The 22,596-nt window shown below is 41.6% G+C and overlaps 1 protein-coding gene across 1 annotated transcript in view; it reads left to right on the top strand.

Moving 5' to 3' along the window:
* LOC120930495 overlaps nt 1-22,596 on the top strand; it is a 97,473-nt gene that overhangs the window by 20,121 nt on the left and 54,756 nt on the right. The window contains exons 4-13 of the mRNA XM_040341673.1: nt 1,993-3,117; nt 7,108-7,170; nt 7,880-8,003; nt 8,929-9,091; nt 9,626-9,746; nt 11,311-11,407; nt 12,152-12,263; nt 12,519-12,649; nt 13,755-13,906; nt 14,858-15,143. Of these exons, the coding sequence (XP_040197607.1) occupies nt 1,993-3,117; nt 7,108-7,170; nt 7,880-8,003; nt 8,929-9,091; nt 9,626-9,746; nt 11,311-11,407; nt 12,152-12,263; nt 12,519-12,649; nt 13,755-13,906; nt 14,858-15,143 (2,374 nt within the window). The remainder of the gene's footprint in view (nt 1-1,992; nt 3,118-7,107; nt 7,171-7,879; nt 8,004-8,928; nt 9,092-9,625; nt 9,747-11,310; nt 11,408-12,151; nt 12,264-12,518; nt 12,650-13,754; nt 13,907-14,857; nt 15,144-22,596) is intronic.

Here is a 22,596-nt window from a genome sequence, read left to right as displayed (position 1 = left end):
AACTGAAAAAAGAGGCAAAGACAACCCTTCATGTCATATGGCCTGCCTTAGCATAAAGTATTTCAAACTTTAAGTGAAAATAAACCCTTATCAAGCAATTACATCACCATAAAGATGCCTCTTGAGTTTCTTGGATATCCCATTCCATAACTATAGGCATTAATATGTCCCCCCCCCCCCCCCCCCTCTCCACCTTTGTGGCTATACCAGCCCCTACTATCCTGGGAGGGTTTTACACAAGATTTTGGATTGTGACTTTGGGAAGTTATGCCCATTTGTGAGGTCAAGTACTGATGTTGAATGAGAAGTTTTGGCTTATAATCAGTGTTCCAATTCATCCCAAAGGTGTTCAGTGGGGTTGAGGATAGGACGTTGTGCAAGTCACTTGAGTTCCTCCACACCAAACTGGTCACACTATGTCTCTGTGGAACTGGATTTGTACATGCCGCACAGTCATGCCGAAACAGAAAAGTGCCTTCCCCAAACAAACGCAAGGTTGGAAGGGAAAAATAGTCTAAAATGGCTTAGTATGGTGTAGTATTAACAGTACAGTGGGAACACCTAATCTGCATCATTGCAAGGGGTATACCCTGTAAATTTGGCCTTATGGAGAGTAATTTAAAAATTAGTTTTTATAACATTCTAAAAGGATAACAAAACCTTATCTGGATAAGCAATGTATGTGTCTCCAGATGGCATGAAATTCTTTCCTTACTTTTAACTCTTTAACTTCTGTTAATTTTCAACTTTCAATTTTAAACAAGAACAATGCACATTAGTAAACCAGAGACAAAATTACTGACGAAACATCCTAACATTTTCTGTGCCCATCATACTATATGATTTTTATCTCTATAACATACTCATTATATATATATATATATATATATATATATATATATATATATATATATATATATATATATATTACCCTGATGAGAGGAACTTCTGTTTTGCAATCTGGCTCTTTTGTCTTTGTGCATACACTGCCCATTACCTGAATTCCTTGTATCTCACTAAACACTTCCTAACATTGGAATGGCAATATTTTTATCAATTTAAGAGTACTTCTCAGTAAATTTACAAGTCTGCAGGAATAAAGTCCTGACATGCCACTATATACAGGCATAATCTTTGCGAGCTCCACATTTGTCATTAAAAAAACGTCCTTCAACTCCAGTCACCTTGCTTATGGCCCGTACACACGACCCGAAAATCGGATGAAAAATACCGCTTTTGATGCGATTGTACGATAATCGGATCGTTAGTACAGAGCTTTCGAGAGCCAATCACGACAATATTATTCGATCGGACATGCACGAAAATTTTCCTCGTACAATACTAGATCGTACGATTTTCGTTTAGTCAGTACAGTTGTCGTCCGAAAATACAATACAAATACACTACAACACATTACATCACTTACGATTTTTTTTTTTTGCCATATGAGAACTTTCAGGACTTTAGTAACCTATTCAATCTCTACTTGCAACTAGTAAGCGAAAAAAGTTTTGGATCGTGTGTACGGGCCATTAGGCTGAGATGATGCCATCAATACAGTGATGCAACTTTGTAGCAAGTCACAAACTGAGAGGTTGCAGCAGGGGCAGTCAGACATTAGTGAACACATCCATGAACTGCAAAGACACCAGGATTCACATGATTGTGACATCTCTGAGTTGGTATCACAGTCTATCACATCCAGAATGATGCACAGACAATGATGGAGCCATCCTTCAGGAGGAAATGTACTATGGTATCTGTGCTTTTTACCTTCCCTCTTATCTAATCCAATACAAACATACCTATTGTCAGCTCAATTTGAATTGTTAGCCAGTGTATAGAGAATGATGGTAATTTAGGATAATAAACAAATTACATGACCCAATGTAAACATACTTTTAGCAATAACTGTGTGTCCTTCTTCCTTTGAAGATGTAAAACCAGATCTATCTCTCCTAACTTTTAAAATGTTTTTCCCACTTTCTTTAGGGGCCCGCTTTCCGTTTCGATCTACCAGTCGCCCATCATCTCAGTGCAGTAATGGTCAACTTTCTGGAGATGAAGTTAATGACAGCTCCAATGATAGTGATCATAGCACACATTCAGAAAAGAGCATTGACAACATAAAAAAACCTTGTCATATCACAATACCTCAGCCAAATCCATTTCGTGGATTTGGTAGACCACCAAGTCCTGCAGTGGCAGAAACCTCCAAAGTTCCAGCAACATCTTTAACAACACCAGTAACCTCTCCTATGGGGGCTTCACTTAAGGCTGAAACAAAACTAAGTACAGATAATGTTCCACCAAAACTTTCCACAGCTTTCAATGTAACAAAGGACTCTTCTCTAAAAAGTTCCTGTGTTCCTGACCAAAAACGTAATACAGAACTTGGTAAGATGGCGGGTTCTTTATTGCCTGGAACAAGCAATATTTCTCTGGCATCCTCATCGACATCAAAAACATCATTGTACTTTCCTGGAGAAATTTCATATGCTGCTCAGCCAAAACAAGTTAGTGTATCTGGTAGATCATTGAATCTGCCAGAAGCAGGAGCATCTAAGGTTCAAACAATACCTTCAACAACATTGAGAACCTCTTCTATGGGGACAGCAACAATGATTGGTACTGATAATTCTTCACTAAAGACTTTGGCAACTTCAAATATAACAGAAACATTGTCAACAAAAAGTTCATCTGTTCCTGACCAACAAATTAATAGGGAATTTGGTAAGATGGCAAGCTCTCCAGTGACTGGTCCAGCTAATGTTTTCAAAACTCCTTCACCAACACTACAAATGCCACCTACTAGAGAAGAGTCATATACTGCTCGACCAAAACCAATGACTTCTCCAGGTATTGTTCAGCTTATTTCACCTTCAAGTCCTTCACATCCTCTCAGTTCCTCTAGTGATTCATTCAGAACTGATACATATTCCAACAAACCGTATGCCAGTGTAGAACCAATGACAAAATCGAATCTATCAAGTGGCAACCAATATACTGTAACTAGTGGTGAAAATAAAGCTTTTAATCTGTCACCAAAATCCACCAACTCTACAGCTTCTCAACCTCAATCAGCCACTACTATTCCTTTGCCCGCTCCTAGTAAAGGTAAGCTGATGGGTTGGTAAATATAGAAAAGCAATTAGCCTTTTATAATGTAAAAGTTGACCCTTGTTAGAGATGGCCCTTTAGAGAAAATGTATGGTGACCTCACCAAGATTTCCTCCTCTTTGCTTGTCAGGAAAAGTCTAATTTGTGGCCTATCAGCAGACACTGTTACCTTGCCCTGATTGATCAAAGTGACAGGCTAAGCCATGGATTCTCAACTTGTGGTTCTCCAGTCCCATCATGCCTCCGCCTTTGGGAGTCTTGCTTGTAGCTGTCAGCCTTGCAATGCCTCATGTAATTTGTAGTTCCTCGACTGCTGGAGGGCCACAGGTTGAGCACCCATGGGTAAGCTAAAGTGACACTAAACAATAGCCTTATTTTTCAAAAATACTCCATACAAATTTAGGGCCAGATTCACAGAGCAAATGCGCCGGAGTATCTACTGATACTCCGGCGTATTTTCAAATTTGCCGCATCGTATCTTTATTTGTAATTCACAAAAAAGATACAACGGCTTTTTGCTAAGATCCGACAGGCATACGGCTTCGTACGCCTTCGGATCCTAGGTGTAATTTTCCGACGGCCGCTGGGTGTAGTTCGCTTCGTTTTCCAGCGTCGGGTATGCAAATTAGCTGATTACGGCGATCCACGAAGATACGCGTGTTCGTCGCAATCTCTTACGTCGTCGCTAGTCGGTTTTTCCCGTCGCAAACTTAGGCCTGCTTTTTCATGGCTTATCTTTAGAACATCCATGTTAAAGTATGGCCGTCGTTCCCGCGTCGAATTTTAAATTTTTTTTTTTTGCGTAAGACGTTCGGGAATACGAAATGACGTAACGCACGTCGCCGTTCAAACAATACGTCGGGGCGCCGTAATTTTCGCACAAAGCACGTCGGGAAATTTCCTAACGGAACATGCGCAGAACGTTCGGCGCGGGAACGCGCCTAATTTAAATGGTAAACGCCCCATTTGAATTAGGCGGGCTTGCGCCGGACGGCTTTACGTTACACCGCCGTAAGTTTACACGCAAGTGTTTGGTGAATCAGGCACTTGCGCTGAAAACTTGCGGCGGTGTAACGTAAAGGGGATACGTTACGCCGCCGCAGATAACTGTGAATCTGGCCCTTACTATTTAATGGCCCTGTTATCTATTTTTCAGCAAATCATTTCTTTCTGTGTTTTTCCGACTCCTTGTAACATAGTCCTTTATGAGCTCCCAAACTTCTTCTCCCTCTCAAGTCTGTTTTGAAACGAGCAGTGCACGTTAGCCATGGTAATGTGCATCGCTCTATTCACAGTACACATTCCATAGTTCATCTCAAAAGCAAGAGAGAAGGTAGCTATGCTCTTACTTTCAGCGGGACCACGGAAAACCAAAGTCATCCTCTAACATGAAGTTGGATCACAGCAACAAAAAAGAGAAGATGGGAGAAAGCGGATTTGAGGGAGGGGAGCAATAGAATGTACTTTTTTTCCAGTTAAGAATACATACTTGAATACAATATTATTTTTTAAATTAGAGTTAATACTAAATGTTGGGTACAGCAGCGTTCAGTAATACATTAAATGTATTTGCAATATATATGGAAAGCAGTAAAAACCTAACTGGGGGTTCTAACTCTTTCCCACTCTATCCCCAAAAAACTAAGTTTCAGCTGGGAATACACTTTACAACCCAACCTTATTAAGCAACAGCAGAGATTGCAGTACTTGTTGCCCAACAACCAACTGTGGCAAGTCCTTCATATGAGGAGCCCACTTAGTAGTTGGGTCATTTCTCATTTTGGCAATATAAAATTAGGGGAAAAATACCCCACCTCAAATGGGTAGGGGTTGAAAGGTGTGAGATCCCATATGTATCAGATGCTCAAATTTAGTTAGAGAATAGTGCAGACAGGGTACAGAACAATTCCTCAAAACCAGCAGCATGAGAAAGAAAAACATGGACTGTGATGCTGATGATTTTTGCCATAAAGGTTAAACCCAACGCCAGGCAAGTTTTATTTTTGAATTTGTGAATAAAAATATATTAGGACAGGAACTGAGTGAGTGAGTGAGAAACTTATATAGCGCAGCACATGCAAACTGAATCGCCTCTGGGCGCTTAGTTTTCATTCCCTGAGTAAACTTTTTTTGCCCTCAGAAGAGAAGAGTTTTGATTTTTCCTCTGAAGGCCAAGTAGTTCACCTCCAGTCGGATGCTGGTTGGTAGAGCGTTCCATAGTCTAGGTCCTTGGACTGCAAATCTACGTTCTCCTTTGGACTTGTATCTGGCTTTGGGTATCTGGAGTAGATTTTGGTTGGTGGATCGCAGAATACGATTGGGGTTGTGAGCTTTTAGTTTTTCGCATAGATATTGGGGGGCATTTCCTTGAACAGACTTATGCGTTAGACAGAGTGCCTTGAAAGTGATTCCGTCTTTTACTGGCAACAAATGAAGGGATCTCAGTGAAGGTGAGATTGATTTCCATGGTTTTTTCCCAGTCACAAGTCGAGCGGCCGTATTTTGAACGACTTGCAGATGAGTAATTTGGTATTTAGGGAGTCCGAGATAGAGGGCATTTGCATAGTCAAGTCTGGAGTAATTGTTCCCACCACGACTGCTATGTCTTCTTTTGGGATAAAGGGAGTGAGTCTACGTAGTAGGCGCAGCAGATGGTGCGATCCGCTGACTACTGACCCTATTTGTGCATCCATTGTCATGTAGGTGTCGAAAAAACTGATGAGCAAATCACCCAAATGGGGCCATGTAAAACAATGCGGCCTTACAGAGGCACTATACCTTCTCTGCTTTGTTCAAAAATAAGTTTTGGCTGGATTTGGATTTAATTTTAACCACTACCCGACCGCCGCACGACAATATACGTCGGCAGAATGGCAGGGGCAGGCAAATATGCGTACCTGTATGTCCCTTTGAATTTGCTGCCATGTGGGCACTCGCGTGCCTCGGGAGTGTGCTTGCGGGTCCCTAGAACTCGATGTTTGCCGGCGGTCCACGATCGTGAGACCGAGAGGCAGAACGGGGAGATGCCTATGTAAACAAGGCATTTCCCTGTTCTGCCTAGTGACATGTCAGGGATCTACTGCTCCCTGTGATCGGTAGCAGTGATCGCTGTCATGTCACTGGTAGCCCATCCCCCCACAGTTAGAACCACTCTCCCTAGGACACACTTAACCCCTTGATCTCCCTCTAGTGTTTAACCCCTTCCCTGCCAGTGAAATTTTTACATATATCAGTGCATTTTTATAGCACTGATCGCTGTATAAATAAATGCCAATGGTCCCAAAAATGTGTCAAAAGTGTCCGATGTGTCCTCCATAATGTCGCAGTACCGATAAAAAACACAGATCGTCGCCAATACTAGTAAAAAAAATAACAATAATATAAATGCTAAAAATCTACCCCTATTTTGCAGACACTATTTTGCGCAAACCAATCAATATACGCTTATTATGTTTTTTTTTTGCCAAAAATATGTAGAAGAATACATATTGACATAAACGGAGGGAAAAAATCTTTTTTTTTTTTTTAAATTGGGATATTTATTATAGCAAAAATACTAAATATTGTGTTTTTTTTATTTCAAAATTGTCACTCTTCTTTTGTTTATAGCGCAAAAAATATAAAACTGCAGAGGTGATCAAATACCACCAAAAGAAAGCTCTATTTGTGGGAAAAAAAGGATGTTAATTTTTTTTGGGTGCAACGTCGCAAAAAATGGCCCAGTCATTGGCCAGCCAATTCTTCTGGGGCTGAAGTGTTTAAAACTGTAACTAGAGGATTCTGTTACCTGTTGTTATGCACATTCAGGTGCTGGGGTACCAGCACAAGGTCAGGCAGTCAACAGGGCAACTAACTGTCAGACCACAGCCCCAAAGTTATCATTAGATACGTTCATTCTAAATGAGTAAAAAACCTGTCATAACTAAAACTACTATAAATTAACACCAGTTCTGCACATTTTTTTTTTTCATTTCTATTTAATTTTAGCATCGGCTGCCAAAACTCCAGAAATTTGTCTGTCGAATATTTGGAAGTTCTGCAAGCTTGGAGGTAAGTGTAATTCTGATTACATTGGGCCAGATTCACAGAGCAAGTACGCCGGCGTATCTACTGATACGCCGGCGTACTTTCAAATTTCCCGCGTCGTATCTTTAGTTTGAATCCTCAAACCAAGATACGACGGCATTTGGGTAAGATCCAACAGGCGCACGGCTTCGTACGCCTTCGGATCTTAGATGCAATACTTCGGCGCCCGCTGGGTGGAGTTTGCGTCGTTTTCCACGTCGGGTATGCAAATTAGTGATTTACGACGATCCACAAACGCGCGGCCATCGCATTTTCTAACGTCGTCTGTAGTCGGCTTTTTCCGGCGTATAGTTAAAGCTGGTATTTTGCGGCGTATAGATAGACTTGCCATGTTAAGTATGGCCGTCGTTCCAGCGTCGAAATTTGAATTTATTTATTTTTTTGCATAAGTCGTCCGTGAATAGGGATGGACGTAACTCACGTCTAAGTTGCGACGTCATTTCGCGCAAAGCACGGCGGGAAATTTCTTGACGACGCATGCGCAGTTCATTCGGCGTGGGGACGCGTTTCATTTAAATGAAACCCGCCCTCTGATCGCCGATTTAAATTCCGCTGCCAGAAATACACTACGCCGCCGTAACTTACGGCACGAAATCGTTGAGGATTCGAAATTCCGCCAGGTAAGGTACGGCGGCCCATTTATTTTAAATTACTGTTTTTTTTTGACTGACAGATAGGTGCTCCAATATGCACTACTACCTACCATACCGTTGGCAGGAATTTAATGGAACAGATTGGATGGACCTGCTAGATATGGAGTCCATAGAGAAGGCATATAGTGATCCAAACATTGTCGGGTAGGTGTTTTTCACGCCGGGGGTAAAAATAGAAACAAATTGCAGAATTTATCAGCTTACTTTAAAACTACAAAAAGTGCAAAACTAAACGGTGTACCACTTTATGTTGTTATACAGTGAAAGCATGACTAAGTTATTGGGAAATATAAATGGAATGATATGACGTTTGTTATTGTGGGCATGAATTGGTCCAGGGTGCTGCATTAGCTTTTCTATAGTTACAAGAGTCACTCATAAATCGGCAAAACAGTTATTGTTATTGCTGGTATATAGAAGACAAATGTATGATCCCTGACAAAAAACTCCAAGGAAACGTCACCATTGTGGGAGGAGCAGAGACACAGACTACTTCAGGGAAATTGTGCCGTTGTGGGGTCAGGGAGACAAACCTACTGCAGGGAAATCCCAACATTGCATGAGGGACAGAGACACAAACTGTTGCATTAAAAGCTCACCATTGTGGAAGTTATTTACAGCACTGGAGAGCTGAAGTTCATATCACACACAGCTGAATACATCAAAGCAGTGACTTTATTCTCCTCACTCCCCTCTCTACTTACAGTTTCAATTCTAGAGAGACAGTCTGAAAGGAAAAAGCATCTCTGTTGAAAAACCCTTTGATGTCATGGGAGCACTTTGTACTTAATTAGTAAAATAAAGAATTTATATAAATTACAAACAAATTAATATTTGAAATCATGTTAAAAATGTGTAAACTAAAAAAAGGAATAAAATAAAATTGACACAAAAGCATTATAGTTTTCCTTTATTGTATCAACTACTGCATTAATCAGTTCATAGTTCTTTACACAATTAATGCTGTCCATATCCAATGCAGCAGTAATTGTGGCAACACAATAATGTCTTTTGAAATTTCATGAACAATATATATTTATATATTTCCACTTCCTGCCTTGTCATTCAGGTACCAGTCGGTTCATTTCCAGACTATGAAAGCGGGAACCAGACGTGTCCGCAGACTCACCACCCTGTCATCTGTCACAAAGCCCTCTGAATACGTACTAACCACTGAGTGGATTTGGTACTGGAAGGATGAGTTTGACGCCTGGATCAAGTATGGCCAAATGGTAAGTGTAGTCTTCAAAATACATTTTATTATTAGATATAAAAGTTCAATTCAACCAAAACTGATATTATAGATATAGGTTGGTTCTGGCATGTGGCGTCGCTTGAAAGTCTACGCTATCTCTTGGAGAATCTTGGGGAGATCTTTGTGCTGAGTTCCCGCATCTTCTATGCATATTATGAGGGGCTCCCATCATCCCTGCTGGACTTTTAATATGCTTTGAATTGTGGCAAAGATTTTGAGTTACCAGAGGCTGTGGGGATCAGAGCCGAGAATTACAGTAGAAAGAGTTGGGCACCGGAGTCCACGTTTAGAAGTTGCTCCGTAACCTGTCTCTTTGTCACCCAACAATATTGCAGTATCATTTTTAAACCAATGTTGTTTGATAAAAAAAAAAAAATGTTTTTAATTAGTTGCAGTTGAATTATCTTGTGTCAGTTCTAGCTCACCTTAAAAAATAGCTACTTCTATGTTATGCTGAATTTAAAGTCATGTGGTAAACGATAATGAAACCCATGATGGCCTGTTGTTCTAGAACACAAAGAAAGTGAGTTCCTCCATTTGCTCATCAGACCTGGAGAACGTCTACCTCTCTGACCCGGCCGGGACCATTCAATTCACTGCTGGGGGGCAGAATTACATCATCAACTGCCAAGGTAAGCACCAACTTCATTTAATGGAAGATCCCTCAAGGTTCCTTTGGGGGGAGATCTCCCTTAACTTCCTACTCCAGAGACACAACAGAATCGAGAAGGTCGATCTCTCCATTTGTGTGCCCATTTCAAGATATCCCCTCTGATATTAATCAAAGGAATGCGCATGGCTTTATGTCATATTAATGCATGTAAATACTTTCTTGAATTGAGGTCTAGTGTTCTTTTTTTTCATGTGCTTTTGGACTTTGCAGTTTGGTGAATCCTGACCAATGTGCCACAGTACTCCTAGTCGTTTTCATAATGCACTCGCCAACTATGTGTTTCTGAACTCCAGCAAAGCTCCCCATACCAGAACCCAAACCTTCACCTCTTTTGCTCATCATAGTTAAAGTATAGCTAAAGGCAAAACATGCCCTTGTTAAGGGGATTCACCCTTTTTATTTGTCCTGTTTACCATTATCATTGAAAGTGAAGTTAAAGTAGAAGTCCACCCTCAGGCTGGGTTCACATTTTTGCGAATTGGATGCAGATTCCCCCGCCTAAAACTAAAATTCCTGCATCTATAGACATCCACGATCTAACACTAACCTATCTAGCCCTGTAAAGAGAAAAATCGGTATATAGACCTTTTTTTAAAGCCGATCCGACCCAATTCCATGCTGAGCTGTCAGACGTGGCTTCGCTGTGTAGGTGGGTGCAGAGGACATGTCCAACAACGGAAGCTCCATAGTAACTCTATGGGTGACGTCACTCCCCATTCATTTCACAGCCGTTGCCAGCTGTGTCCTCTGCAGAGCTTCCGCCGCTGAAGATCGGGTCGAAGCGACTTTAAAAAAGGTATGTATACTGATTTCTTCTTTACAGGGCTATATAGGTTAGTGTTAGATCGTGGATGTCTATGGATGCAGGAATTTTAGTGTGAAAGAGAATCTCATTTTTGGGTTGTTTACCGAAAAGTAGGGGAAATCTTCCCATGGGGACACTAGTTCTAGTGTCCTGGGGGTTCCCTTCATTTGTGGGGATTTGCTCTCACTTTCTGTTTGGATATGGGACAGGAAGTGAAGGGGAAATCTCCAAAATGGGACACAGATGGCGGAAAAAAATTGACAGGGGTTATAAACCTCGCTTTCGCTATCCAAAATGAAAGAAAGTTTTGCCTATAGTTCTACTTTAACCACTTGCTTACTGGGCACATAAACCCCCTTCGTGCCCAGGCGAAATTTCAGCTTCCGGCACTGCGTTGTGTGGTCGTGTGACGTGGCTCCCAAACAAAATTGACGTCCTTTTTTCCCCCACAAATAGAGCTTTCTTTTGGTGGTATTTGATTACCTCTGCGGTTTTTATTTTTTGCGCTATAAACAAAAAAAGAGCGACAATTTAAAAAAATATATATATATTTTTTACTTGTTGCTATAATAAATATCCCATTTTTTTTTTAAACTATTTTTTTGCAGGAAGTCCAGGGACGTCCACCCGACACTTGAGACACGCTGTGGATGTCTTTCGACCATAGCGCGGATCTCAAGTGGTTAAGCTTAGAAGTTTCTTATTTTTTTACCTCCAGAGATGAAGCAGAGAAACATTCATTATCAGACTGAGAAGGAAGTATGCCGCAGACCCAAGTTCCTGGATTTTGAGAAAGTGAAGATGTTGAAAGGAAGGTAATAAGAACTGAAATATCACACTGACTGTATGTAATAAGTGTCAAGATTCAAATTTCCGAAGTTCAATTTTTTTCTAACTTGAATTTTAAATGGCATTAAAGTCATTTTGGAACGCTGGAAAGTTTTTGATGGTCACTCTTGGCCCTTTGAGGGACTGGTAGATATTATGGGGATGATTTACTAAATGCAAATAGACTGTGCACTTTGCAAAGTACATTTGCACTCTGCAAGTGCAGTTACCCCAGAGCTTAGTAAATGAGCAGAAGCTCTGCTGACTTGTTTTTTTTTTTTTTTTGCATGTGATTGGGTATTCTTTGCAAAGTGAAGCTTTACTTCATTTAATAAAGCTCTCGAGCAACTGTAAACTGCACAGTCTATTTGCCTTTAGTAAATCATCCCATATGTCAACCAAATGGCATGAGAAGCCCCCAATGAATGTTCTATTGTTAGTGTTGAGACATTTAAGTCAATAGGTTTGAAAAATGTGTACAAATGGCATCTTGAGAAAGGGACAATGCACTGTGGGGGTTGTGGGGGGTAGTAGCTACCCTACCAGCCCTCAGAAGGGCAAAATACACATGAAAAATGGTCTTTCATTGACTTTATTAGCATTCAAGTTTGGAGATTTATTTTTCTGAATTTGGTCAAACTGAATTTTGCTCATCACCAGTGCTGAGACGATGGAGTAGTTATTGTTGTTGAGTAACCACTAGACTGGAATTTTTTGGTTTTATCTTGTAGCACCAAATCTGCTGCAGACAGTTTAAAGCAGAAGTCATCGAACCCCCTTCTCAAGACGGTAAATTACCCACCGCTTTGGTGCACAAAGTCCATGCCAGAGATCGGGTATCAGGTATGACAGAAAGAAAACTCTACAACTCATTTAACTAAAGACAAACTAATTGTATTATATAGGTTTTCAAATAATACTATAATACCACATTATCATGCCACAGTGATGTCACGTAGTGATAGGCTAAACCTAGTTTATGTCAAATGTTAACATGTTAAAATGTCTGCCACTGTCTACCATTGACAGGTGCTCTTCTGTAACCTCTGTGAAACAAATTAGTCTTACATTAAAAACATCCTCAATTTTGCTTTGCAGAAAGTCTTTGTACTGGAGAATTCTGGAGAGTTCTCAAACATTTTCAAAATGTTTAGCAAAACGGTCTCCGGGCATGTGGTGAAGAAACTGTGGCGTGTTCAGAACCCCTCCCTCTGGCAGGTCTATCAGTGGTATGTTGGCTACTGCTACAAAATAGCAATTTTTTGTCATGAGACTTCCTTCTTAAGTTACTGTTGCGATAATGTCCCTTCTTTTATAATCATGGACATTGCTGAGAAAGGAAAGCAGCAACAATCACTATGCTGTACTCAGTACTACCAAGCAGGAAGTCTTGCATATTTAATGACAAAATATGTCTGTCCCAATGTACATATATTTAAACTGATCACATTCACATAGATGGCTAAAAACAATGGGGTAGATTCGGGTATGTGCGCTTCTTCTTACGGCGGCGCAGCGTATCGTATTTACGCTACACCGCCGTAACTTACAGGAGCAAGTGCAGTATTCACAAAGCACTTGCTCCGTAAGTTGCGGCGGCGTATCGTAAATGGGGCCGGCGTAAGCGCGCGTAATTCAAATGTGTTTTATGTAAATGTATGATGACCTGACGTGTACATATCCCAGTGTACATTGCTTCCAAGTACGGCGCAACGACGTATTGGTTTCGACGTGAACGTAAATTCCGTCCAGCCCTATTCGCGAACAATTTACGCAAACGACGTAAAAAATTAAAATTTCGAAGCGGGAACGATGTCCATACTTAACATCCTAATAGCAGGAACAACCTTACGCCGAAAAAAGCCTAACGTCAACTACGTAAATAAATTGCACCGGGCATACGTACGTTTGTGAATCGGCGTATCTAGGTAATTAGCATATTCTACGCCGACAACAACGGAAGCGCCCCTAGCGGCCAGCGTCAGAATGCACCCTAAGATACAATGGCGTAAGGGACTTATGCCAGTCGTATCTTAGGCTAATGTCGGCGTATCTAGCTTTCTGAATACAGAAAGTATTTATGGATACGCCGGCGTAAATTCTCTCTGAATCCGGGCCAATAACTTTATAAAAACCCTATTTGTTAATCAATTGAGCTCCCTGGGTGTATAGGATACAACCTAAAAAACGTCAACAAAGTAACTTGGGCAGTGTGTATGTGTGTGTGTGTGTATATATATATATATATATATATCGTATATAGAGTTTAAGAATAACAAAAATAGCAATGGTAACACAGACAGGCCTGTTGACCTGTTGCTTATTTTGTCTTAGGCAGAAGGATCAGATGAAAAAGAAGAATTTGGATATCAATGTGGATGAACGGCAGTTGTTCCACGGAACGAACGGGGCCAATAATGAAGCCATTTGCAGGGATAACTTTGATTGGCGTGTCTGCGGCACTAATGGCACCGTGTATGGACAAGGTCAGTCATAAAAAATGCTCTTTCAAAAAGCAAGAACCAGTTCTGTAAAAAAAAAAAAAAAGGGGGGGCATTTATTGGGTCCCTGTAATGAAACCAATAGTTCGGAGGCTCAAACAAAGACAGACTGAGACTTAAAGTGAACTTGTCATCGCCAATTTTTTTTACAGTAAAGTGGTTCTAAAGTCAGAAGGTCTTTTACCCTAATGCATTAAGGTAAAACACAGTCTGTGTGCAGCAGCCCCCCCCCCCCCAATATTTACCCGAGCCCCATGTTGATCCAGCGATGTTGCAGGAGAGTCCCGGCTGGTCGTGACTCTGTGTCTTCATTGGCTGAGACAGCAGCGAAGCTCCATTGGCTTCCGCTGCTGTCAATCAATGTCAGTGAGCCAACGAGGAGAGAGAGGGTATGGGGCCTAGCCGTGGCTCTGTGTCTGAATAGACTAACTAGCTCATTACGAAATACTCATCTTAGATCGGAGCCCCGCACACTGGTCAGGTCAGCAACATTGCTCCTGGAGTTATCTCCGGGTAAACGGGCTCCAGTGCTGTGATTGGCCTGAGACGCAATGACGTCACTCCCGGAGCTGCAATGATGTCACTGAGGAGCCACCGCTAACGGCACGTCAGCTGAGGCAACGGCACGAACAAGCCTTTGCTTCAGTGCGCATGTGTCGATGACGTTGGCACATGCTGATACAGGGGATATCTCCTAAACCGTTTAGGAGATATCCAGGGGAGCTACAGGTAAGCCTTATTATAGGCTTACATGTAGTAAAAAGTGGATTGTAAGGGTTTACAACCACTTTAATTATAAAATGTGGTTCTCATCTTTTCCCACTCCATCAAAAAAAAAAAAAGTTTGCTCTAGATAGGCTTTAATAAGCTTTGTTCTCATAATGCAGTAGGACCCTCTTAATTTTTTTTATCGCAACAAATACTTTTTCCTAACAGGAAGTTATTTTGCAAGAGACGCATCCTACTCCCACAACTACTCAGTGCCCACCCCTACAGGAACACGAATCATGTTTGTAGCTCGTGTGCTGGTTGGTGACTTTGCCGTAGGAGATTCCAAGATGAGACGTCCACCTGAGAAACCCAACAAAACCCAGAGTTATGACTCCTGCGTTGACAACATCCATGCTCCGTCCATCTTCGTGGTGTTTGAGAAATTCCAAATCTACCCAGAGTACATCTTGGAGTATGAGGAAGAGAAGAAGTCTTCCTGTGTCATTAGCTGAGAGGGAGCCGTAACTTCAACTGACTATATAATTTCAAAGGAAAAACAGTCCCATGAGAATCTGTATCTCCATGGCCACCATTTTTTTTTAGCCATCTCTGAGTTACCAGGATCTTCTGTCTTACTTTATGTCTTTGTTAATTGAACTTTAACTTATTTAAGCGTACAAGGTTTTGACTGCTAAGGTGTTCAGGGTTTCATGTTACTTTTCAGCTAAATGAGCCCCCTGTTTGTTTTTTTTTGGCTTCCGGTGCTGGACCAATACATGAGCCTGACAGAATGACAGAACTGTTTAGAGCACAGCCTCCTTAAGCTTTTAAAGAGTTCTTACCATTGCTAGGTAGCAAAGTTACTCCATTCTTTTGGTTAATGGTCTGTGAGCATTCTCTATAGAGCATCTCTTGCTGCTGGACAAAAGAAGAAAATTGTGGCAGATTAAGTAGACAATGTGATCGATGAGTTTCTTGTGTATAATTTGTTATAACCCTTTCATACAGTGTATGGGGTTTTCTTCTATACTGTGAAAACATTTCATTTATGGGATTTCAATTTTTTTGTGTGGTTCTGGATGGAGTCGAGAAGGGTTATAACCTCAGGTTTTTCTTCTTCGCTTCTTGTCTGATCACTGGAAACCAAGAGGAGGTTTCTCCATAAATCAGAACCTGCAAATACTTTATAATGAGAAAATATGGCTGCTCCCATGTACAAATATAAATGACTACTGATTCTTTAAAAAAAAAAAAAAATTCTATTAACTAGTGGAGGACCTAAGTTCTGGTACAATATTTTTATTGACATAAAGAATAAACAATACAAAAAAAGGGAGAAACCAGATAACAAATTCCCACGCAGGGGATATGGGCATGGAGTATAAGACAGAAGATCACAGGTAGAGATATAAAATAAAAGCATAAAGTGTGTTGTAAAGGCATAAATTATAGACTAACACTGACTTGCAGTCCGAGGCTGGGGGCCTGTGCGATATGCCCGAGCATATAGGCCCAGGGGCTCGGGTAGGTAAGGGGGGGAATAGCCGCAATAACGGGGAGAAAATAAAAAAAAGGTCATAAAAAAGGGGAGGAGGGAAGGACACGAAAACAAACTCACACACAAACAATGGGGGGGAGGGAGGCGGGTAGGGGAGGGGAGAACAGAGCGGCGGGCAAGAGGCACAGAAATAGAACGAGTGAATTCGTTTGAGAGTCCCGGACTGGACCGATGCAAAGTGGGGTTTGCATAGGACCACCAAGGGGCCCATATTTTAAGGAATTTGGCACGGGAGTCGTTAAGGATACTGGACATTTTTTCATAAATCATGAGGGTCGTCAAGGTATTCTTAACCTCCAGAAATGAAACAGCCGGCTTTTTCCAGGCCCATGCTATTGTGCATTTAGCTGCGATAAATAGGTATGTGGCTAGTTTCTGTTGGTGAAAGAAGAGGCCTGGGATCGGGCAATGGAGCAATGCAAATTTGGGGTCCTTGCGAAAAGGTACGTGAAAGAGGGAGGATAGGAGACCGAAGACCCTTGACCAGAATCCCACAAGGGGTATGACCACCATATATGTATTGCATCGAGGACCTAAGTTCTGACCTAAATAAACTTCAAGTTCTATGGGTGTACTTCATATGCCCTGTTACTGTTTGATGTGAGCTCTAATGCTCCATTAATTTAGAGCATCTCTTGTTGCTTGACAGACCTGGGGCAGATTAGGAAGGCAGCAGCCAAGGTCTGAATGGGTCCTTGGTGTACTGTTTATGTTATATCCTCTTCATAATATGTTGGGAATTCACTTCCATGATGTCTTTATGAGAATGTGTGGGCAAAAGACAGATTCACAAAAAAAAAAAGCAAGAAAGATATCATGAATGAAGCACTTGGCTAATATGGAATCACTAACTAATTGTAGTGTAAACATTGACCAGGTATATAATAGACAATAGCTTGGGAAGAAGGGGCTTGTCTATAAGAATCTTCTTTGATGGCCATGGACAGTTTCCATTCCCATGATGCTAAGAAATATAAAAATACGTAGAGTGTGTTCAGCAGCACATAACTCACTGAGACTTATTTGAGTCAGTTCTTAAATTTGCTAATGGAGGTCTTGCATTGGCGTGTGCATGGGGTGTGTCGGGTGTGCCTGGGCACAACCTAATCACCCCATGTGCATTAGTGTAGGCGAGTCGGGTGCAACTCTCTGCATCTGGTGTGCAGATTTCTTCCACCCTGCCGCTGGAGCCAATGCATAGGCATGCGCTCAGGGTGTGTTGGGTGTGCCTGGGCACACTCTTTTTACCCCGCGCTTATTAGTGTAGTCAACCTGCCGCTGGAGCTGATGCTCTTCAGAGTGGCTATTGTGGGTTGTGTCAGGGCAGGTTGTGACAGGGGTGGGCCGTACCCCCTGTGGCTGTGTTATTGTTGAGCAGGCTGAGCTACGGTGTCTGCTCTCTCTTGCTCTTACCACTGCATAAGGGACACAGAGCGCAGCATGCATGTCTGCCGTCTCCTTCCATCTCTCTCCCGGCAGTGGCAGTGTTACATAGGGGAGAGAACAGAACATGGCGCTCCTCTCTCCCTCCTGGATGAAGTACTTCAAGGAATTAGGGGTAATGTAGTCCGAAGGAGAGGGATTGCAATGAAAATGAATGGAGCTTGTAATAGTCACAAGGAGGAGGGGAGACAGAACTTTTTGTGAATAATTCCACAAGAATACTAGAGGTAGTCTAAGGCGTTATTCACACTATCACGTAGTAGGAACGAGAGTTCCCATTTCACAATTTTGACAGAATTATTTTCAAAGTATTCTGCATGTTGCATAGGGTAGCCCATTCACTTTGGGGCTTTTCCTTTATTCCTGGTGTTTATGATCAGATTATATTTAAAAAAAAAAAAAAAAATGAAAAGAATTTGTTTTCCACTGGTTGGGTTCCTTTCCTGGTAACTTTATACTTTTAAAGCAAATTGTTCACTAAGTGCCTTATTTTATCAAGTGTATCCATCTAGCAGTGCAATACTGTGAATTCTGATACCTGTAAACCCGTAGGCAAAAATCCAGTTATAGGAGGAGTCCTATGGCCCAAGCTTCCTGCATATATCTCAGTGATGGCCAGGGGCGGACTGACAACTCATGGGGCCCCTGGGCAATAGAAGATTATGGGGCCCCTCTGGCTTACAGATGACCACCACGCCAGGAGGTAGTGCAGAGGCGGGCAGCTAAAATCTTGGTATATTCACATTAAAAGCATGTCATTTTCGGACATATCAGGGACAGATCTAAAAAAAACACAGATTTTTACATACTGTCCCTGGTTTTACTGAGCCTGGCAACCCGGATGGGGCCCCCTAGTGGCATGGGGCCCTCGGGCAGTGCCCGAGTGACTCAATGGTCAGTCCGCCCCTGGTGATGGCAAACCTTGGCACCCCAGATGTTTTGGAACTACATTTCCCATGACGCTCAATTACACTGCTGAGTGCATGAGCATCATGGGAAATGTAGTTCCAAAACATCTGGAGTACTAAGGCTCGCCATCACTGCCTAGGCACTCCAGTGAGATCTCCCTGACATAATTCTCATCTCTTCTGGTAGCCACCTGGGAGTATTGGATGTTCCATCAAATTTGGTGTATTTCAGCTTCTCCTGATACATTCTCCATGCTGAATTAAAATACTATGGAGAAAACGGGAGACCCACAAAATGTTTACAGAAGGGGAGCAAAAGTGTAGAGATTTCATAACAATGTAACTGAGAGATAGATGTGACTGTCAATGGTTTTAAAGAGACTAAATCATAAGTTTCTATGTGCATTTAATATATTTTATGCATGTTATCTAACCGTAAAAGCCTTGCTTGTGTAGACATCAATAAGCCCTGGGTGCCGCCATCTTGAATGTGATGTAAATAGCCCCAGCAGACTCCGAGCTGTTACTCAAGTGACACTCTGTAGTATTCCCCCTCGAGTCTCCCCTAGCAGCTACATAACAGGTAAGTCAGGGGGGTAAAGGGCAGAGGAACTGGGCCAGCACAGGCAACAATTAGACACTCCCAAAAGAGGAGAGAACTATGATATGTCAGGAGGGAGTGCTAAGTAAGTAATTGACCCTTTTTGGAATGGTCAGATTTTTTAGCAATTCAGAGGCGCAATTTTTATGTCTACACAAGCAAGGCTTTTGCTGCAAAATAATTAAATTGTTTATGGAAATAAAAAAAATACATTTAAAATACTTGATTTCTCTGTTATCTTTACTAGTTACATACACATAACAACAAAGAACACAAGGGCATCACTTTACTCTTTGCTTTAATCAGATTAGCATAAACCCCACCTATTCTCTGTGAATTTAGCCCCAACAACCTAGGTAATATGATTTCTATCCATGGGCAGATGCCTAGAGAGTATGCCACCCCACTGAAAGACAGAACAACTTTGTGTTAAGCATGGACATTGGTTATTGCAGAAAACACTCCAGGTTTTGGAACTACTCATCCTTTGAACATTGGCCAACAGCAGTTGTCCTTCTATGAATTGGCTCAATCTGGCTCCAGTGAATGGCCTCCCACTTCCCTACAATAGGGGTCAAACCTAGCTTTCTTATTAAAGTGGGGTTAATATTAACCACTTGAGCCCCGCGCTATTGACAAAAGACATCAACAGCGCGGTTCTCAGGTGCCAAGTGGACGTCTTTGGACGTCATTTGGAATGCATTACCCGCGCCTGCCACTGGGGGGCGCGCGGCGGGTAACCACTGTGCCGCCGCTTCGCTGGGGACCCGATGCGTGTACCTGGCGGCCGCGATGTCCGCCGGGTACACGCGATCGTCGGGAACACAGCCGGTAACAGCAGGGACGTGGAGCTCTGTGTGTAAACACAGAGCTCCACGTGCTGTTAAAGGAGAGGAGACCGATCTGTGTCTCTTGTACATAGAGACATAGCATCGGTCACCTCCCCCAGTCACCCCCCTCCCCCCACACAGTAAGAACACACCCAGGCTACACAGTTAACCCCTTCCTTACCCCCTAGTGTTAACCCCTTCCCTGCCAGTCACATTTATACAGTAATTGGTGCATTTTTATAGCACTGATCGCTGTATAAATGTGAATGGTCCCAAATTTGTGTCGAAAGTGTCTGATACGTCCGTCGCAATATTGCAGTCCCAATAAAAATCGCAGATCGCCGCCATTACTAGTAAAAAAAAAATAATGAAAAAAAATCATAATTCTGTTCCCCATTTTGTAGGCGCTATAACTTTTGCGCAAACCAGTCGCTTATTGCGATTTTTTTTTTTTTTTTTACAAAAATACGTAGAAAAATACGTATCGGCCTTAACTGAGAAAAAAAATTGTTTTTTTTTTTAAAAAATGGGAGATTTATTATAGCAACAAGTAAAAAAAAAATATATATTTTTTAAATTGACGCTTTTTTTTGTTTATAGCGCAAAAAATAAAAACCGCAAAGGTGATCAAATACCATTAAAATAAAGCTCTATTTGTGGGGAAAAAAGGACGTCAATTTTGTTTGGGAGCCACGTCGCACGATCGCGCAAATGTCAGTTAAATCGACGCAGTGCCGGAAGCTGAAATTTCGCCTGGGAACGAAGGGGGTTTATGTGCCCAGTAAGCAAGTGGTTAACTAACGGTTATTTTATTCAGTATATGTGGGTTTTTTTTGTTTTTTAGTATGACATTTGATAATAAAATGGCCAGTTCATCAGTCAAATCTAAAACATTTCTGTCTGCCTTAATTTACAGAACAATCTCCCTACAGTGCAGTATTGGCCTGTGGGGGGAAAAAAAATTATAAAACAACATAAAAAAACATAAAATGAAGGTGCTAAATCTCGCAAAACATAAATATTCACTGCATTTGTTAAATAAGGCATTTTTTTTTAATTGGAAAAATGGAAAGAAACTGCGCTAAAATATCAGAAAAAGAAGAGAGAAAAGAACCTGCAACATAGTCACAGTCTTTTCACTCCGAGAGCTGCGATTACCATGTAAACAATAGATACAAGAAAAAGATGTGAGAAGAATATAAATCGCGCTATCTCTAAAGCAGAAAACACTTATTGAAAACACAAAACTTCCAACACACCATTCAACTCCAGTTTGCCAAAGGAGAGGAGTACCAGAATAGGCCCGGTATGGAAGTGGTTAAAGGAAGATGAAAAAACAGATCTAATGGCAGGTTCAACAGGGTGGGCATTGATGCCAGTGAAATTACTTGTGAATGAGACCCATTAGGACTATATATGTCTGAACTGCGAGACTGGGAGTGACTACCTAATACATGCTGTTTATGATCCCCTGTCATAAGGGATCGTGGAAATCTGGTAAGGAGCCAATCCGTAGTCTGGTGGAGGATACATCACTGTTTTCTTTTGGACACGCTTTTCAACTAATCTGAAATGTGGCACAAATACACAGGTGTTTGACACCTAATCTGTTAAATATTTATGGACTTTTGTCACAATTTCTAAATTTTTATTATTATTATTTTTATTTAATTATATTTCTAACTATATTTTATTTTTAGTTATTGTATATATATGTTTCTTGATCGAAATGTAATATTTTTTTCTTCTTGTATTAGTCACCATTATATCACTTTTCTTCATTACTGAGGGTTTTTTGAGATTGCTGTATAGTGCATCCTAGTGGCCATCAAACTCCAATGTTTTTGAGTTCTATATATATCATCATATATCACCTATTTGTAAATGCATAATTTTGTGTTTTCAATAAGTGTTTTCTGCTTTAGAGGTAGCACAATTTATATTCTTCTCAAATTTTTTTTTTTTAATTGACTACTTTTGAGAAAAATGTAACCTAAATAATTTTAAGGCAAACTATGTTGTATTATTTCTGTAGCGCCTGTGTACTTTATGGTACCGGTGCTAGTTAAATTTAAGGGTAGATCAGAGTGTAGTTAAACTCTGATACAGATTGTTAAGTGCAAAACAGGGTCTCTGTTTCAGCTGGGCTGTGCTGTGGGCTATCCTGTTGCGCTGGGGTGTTATTTCCAGCCCCGGTGCTGCAGGTAGCAGCAGTGGAGTCAAGGTTTGGGTGCTCTTTCCCAGCAGCCAATCAGGAGGGTTTGACCTCGCTGTGCATGCTGGGGAGGGGTATTTATGAGGCAGACGCCATTGGTTCTGGGTCTTTTTCTGCCACCCACCCACCTTCAGGGTGACCACATCACGGCGCCCCGGCGTTATGGCCTACCTGGCCGGGGCGTGCATGCCACGCAGTGTTCCTGGTTTCGGGACCATGTTGGCCCGGAGCATCTGAACAGCGACGGGGACGCAGTGAGTGACTGGTTTCCCATCTTTGAGGGTCCCAAGCTGTATTGCTGTTCGGTGGGGAGTCCGTCTGAGGAGCGCCATTGAATGGCTGGCGATCCAAAAGGGCCTCGACAAACCATCGGGGATCAAGGTAGCCGGACACTGAGGGATTGATCACC

Source organism: Rana temporaria, chromosome 3 (genome assembly GCF_905171775.1).
Source record: "Rana temporaria chromosome 3, aRanTem1.1, whole genome shotgun sequence".
Classification (NCBI taxonomy): Eukaryota; Metazoa; Chordata; class Amphibia; order Anura; family Ranidae; genus Rana; species Rana temporaria.
This window is presented reverse-complemented; position numbering and strand designations above follow the sequence as displayed.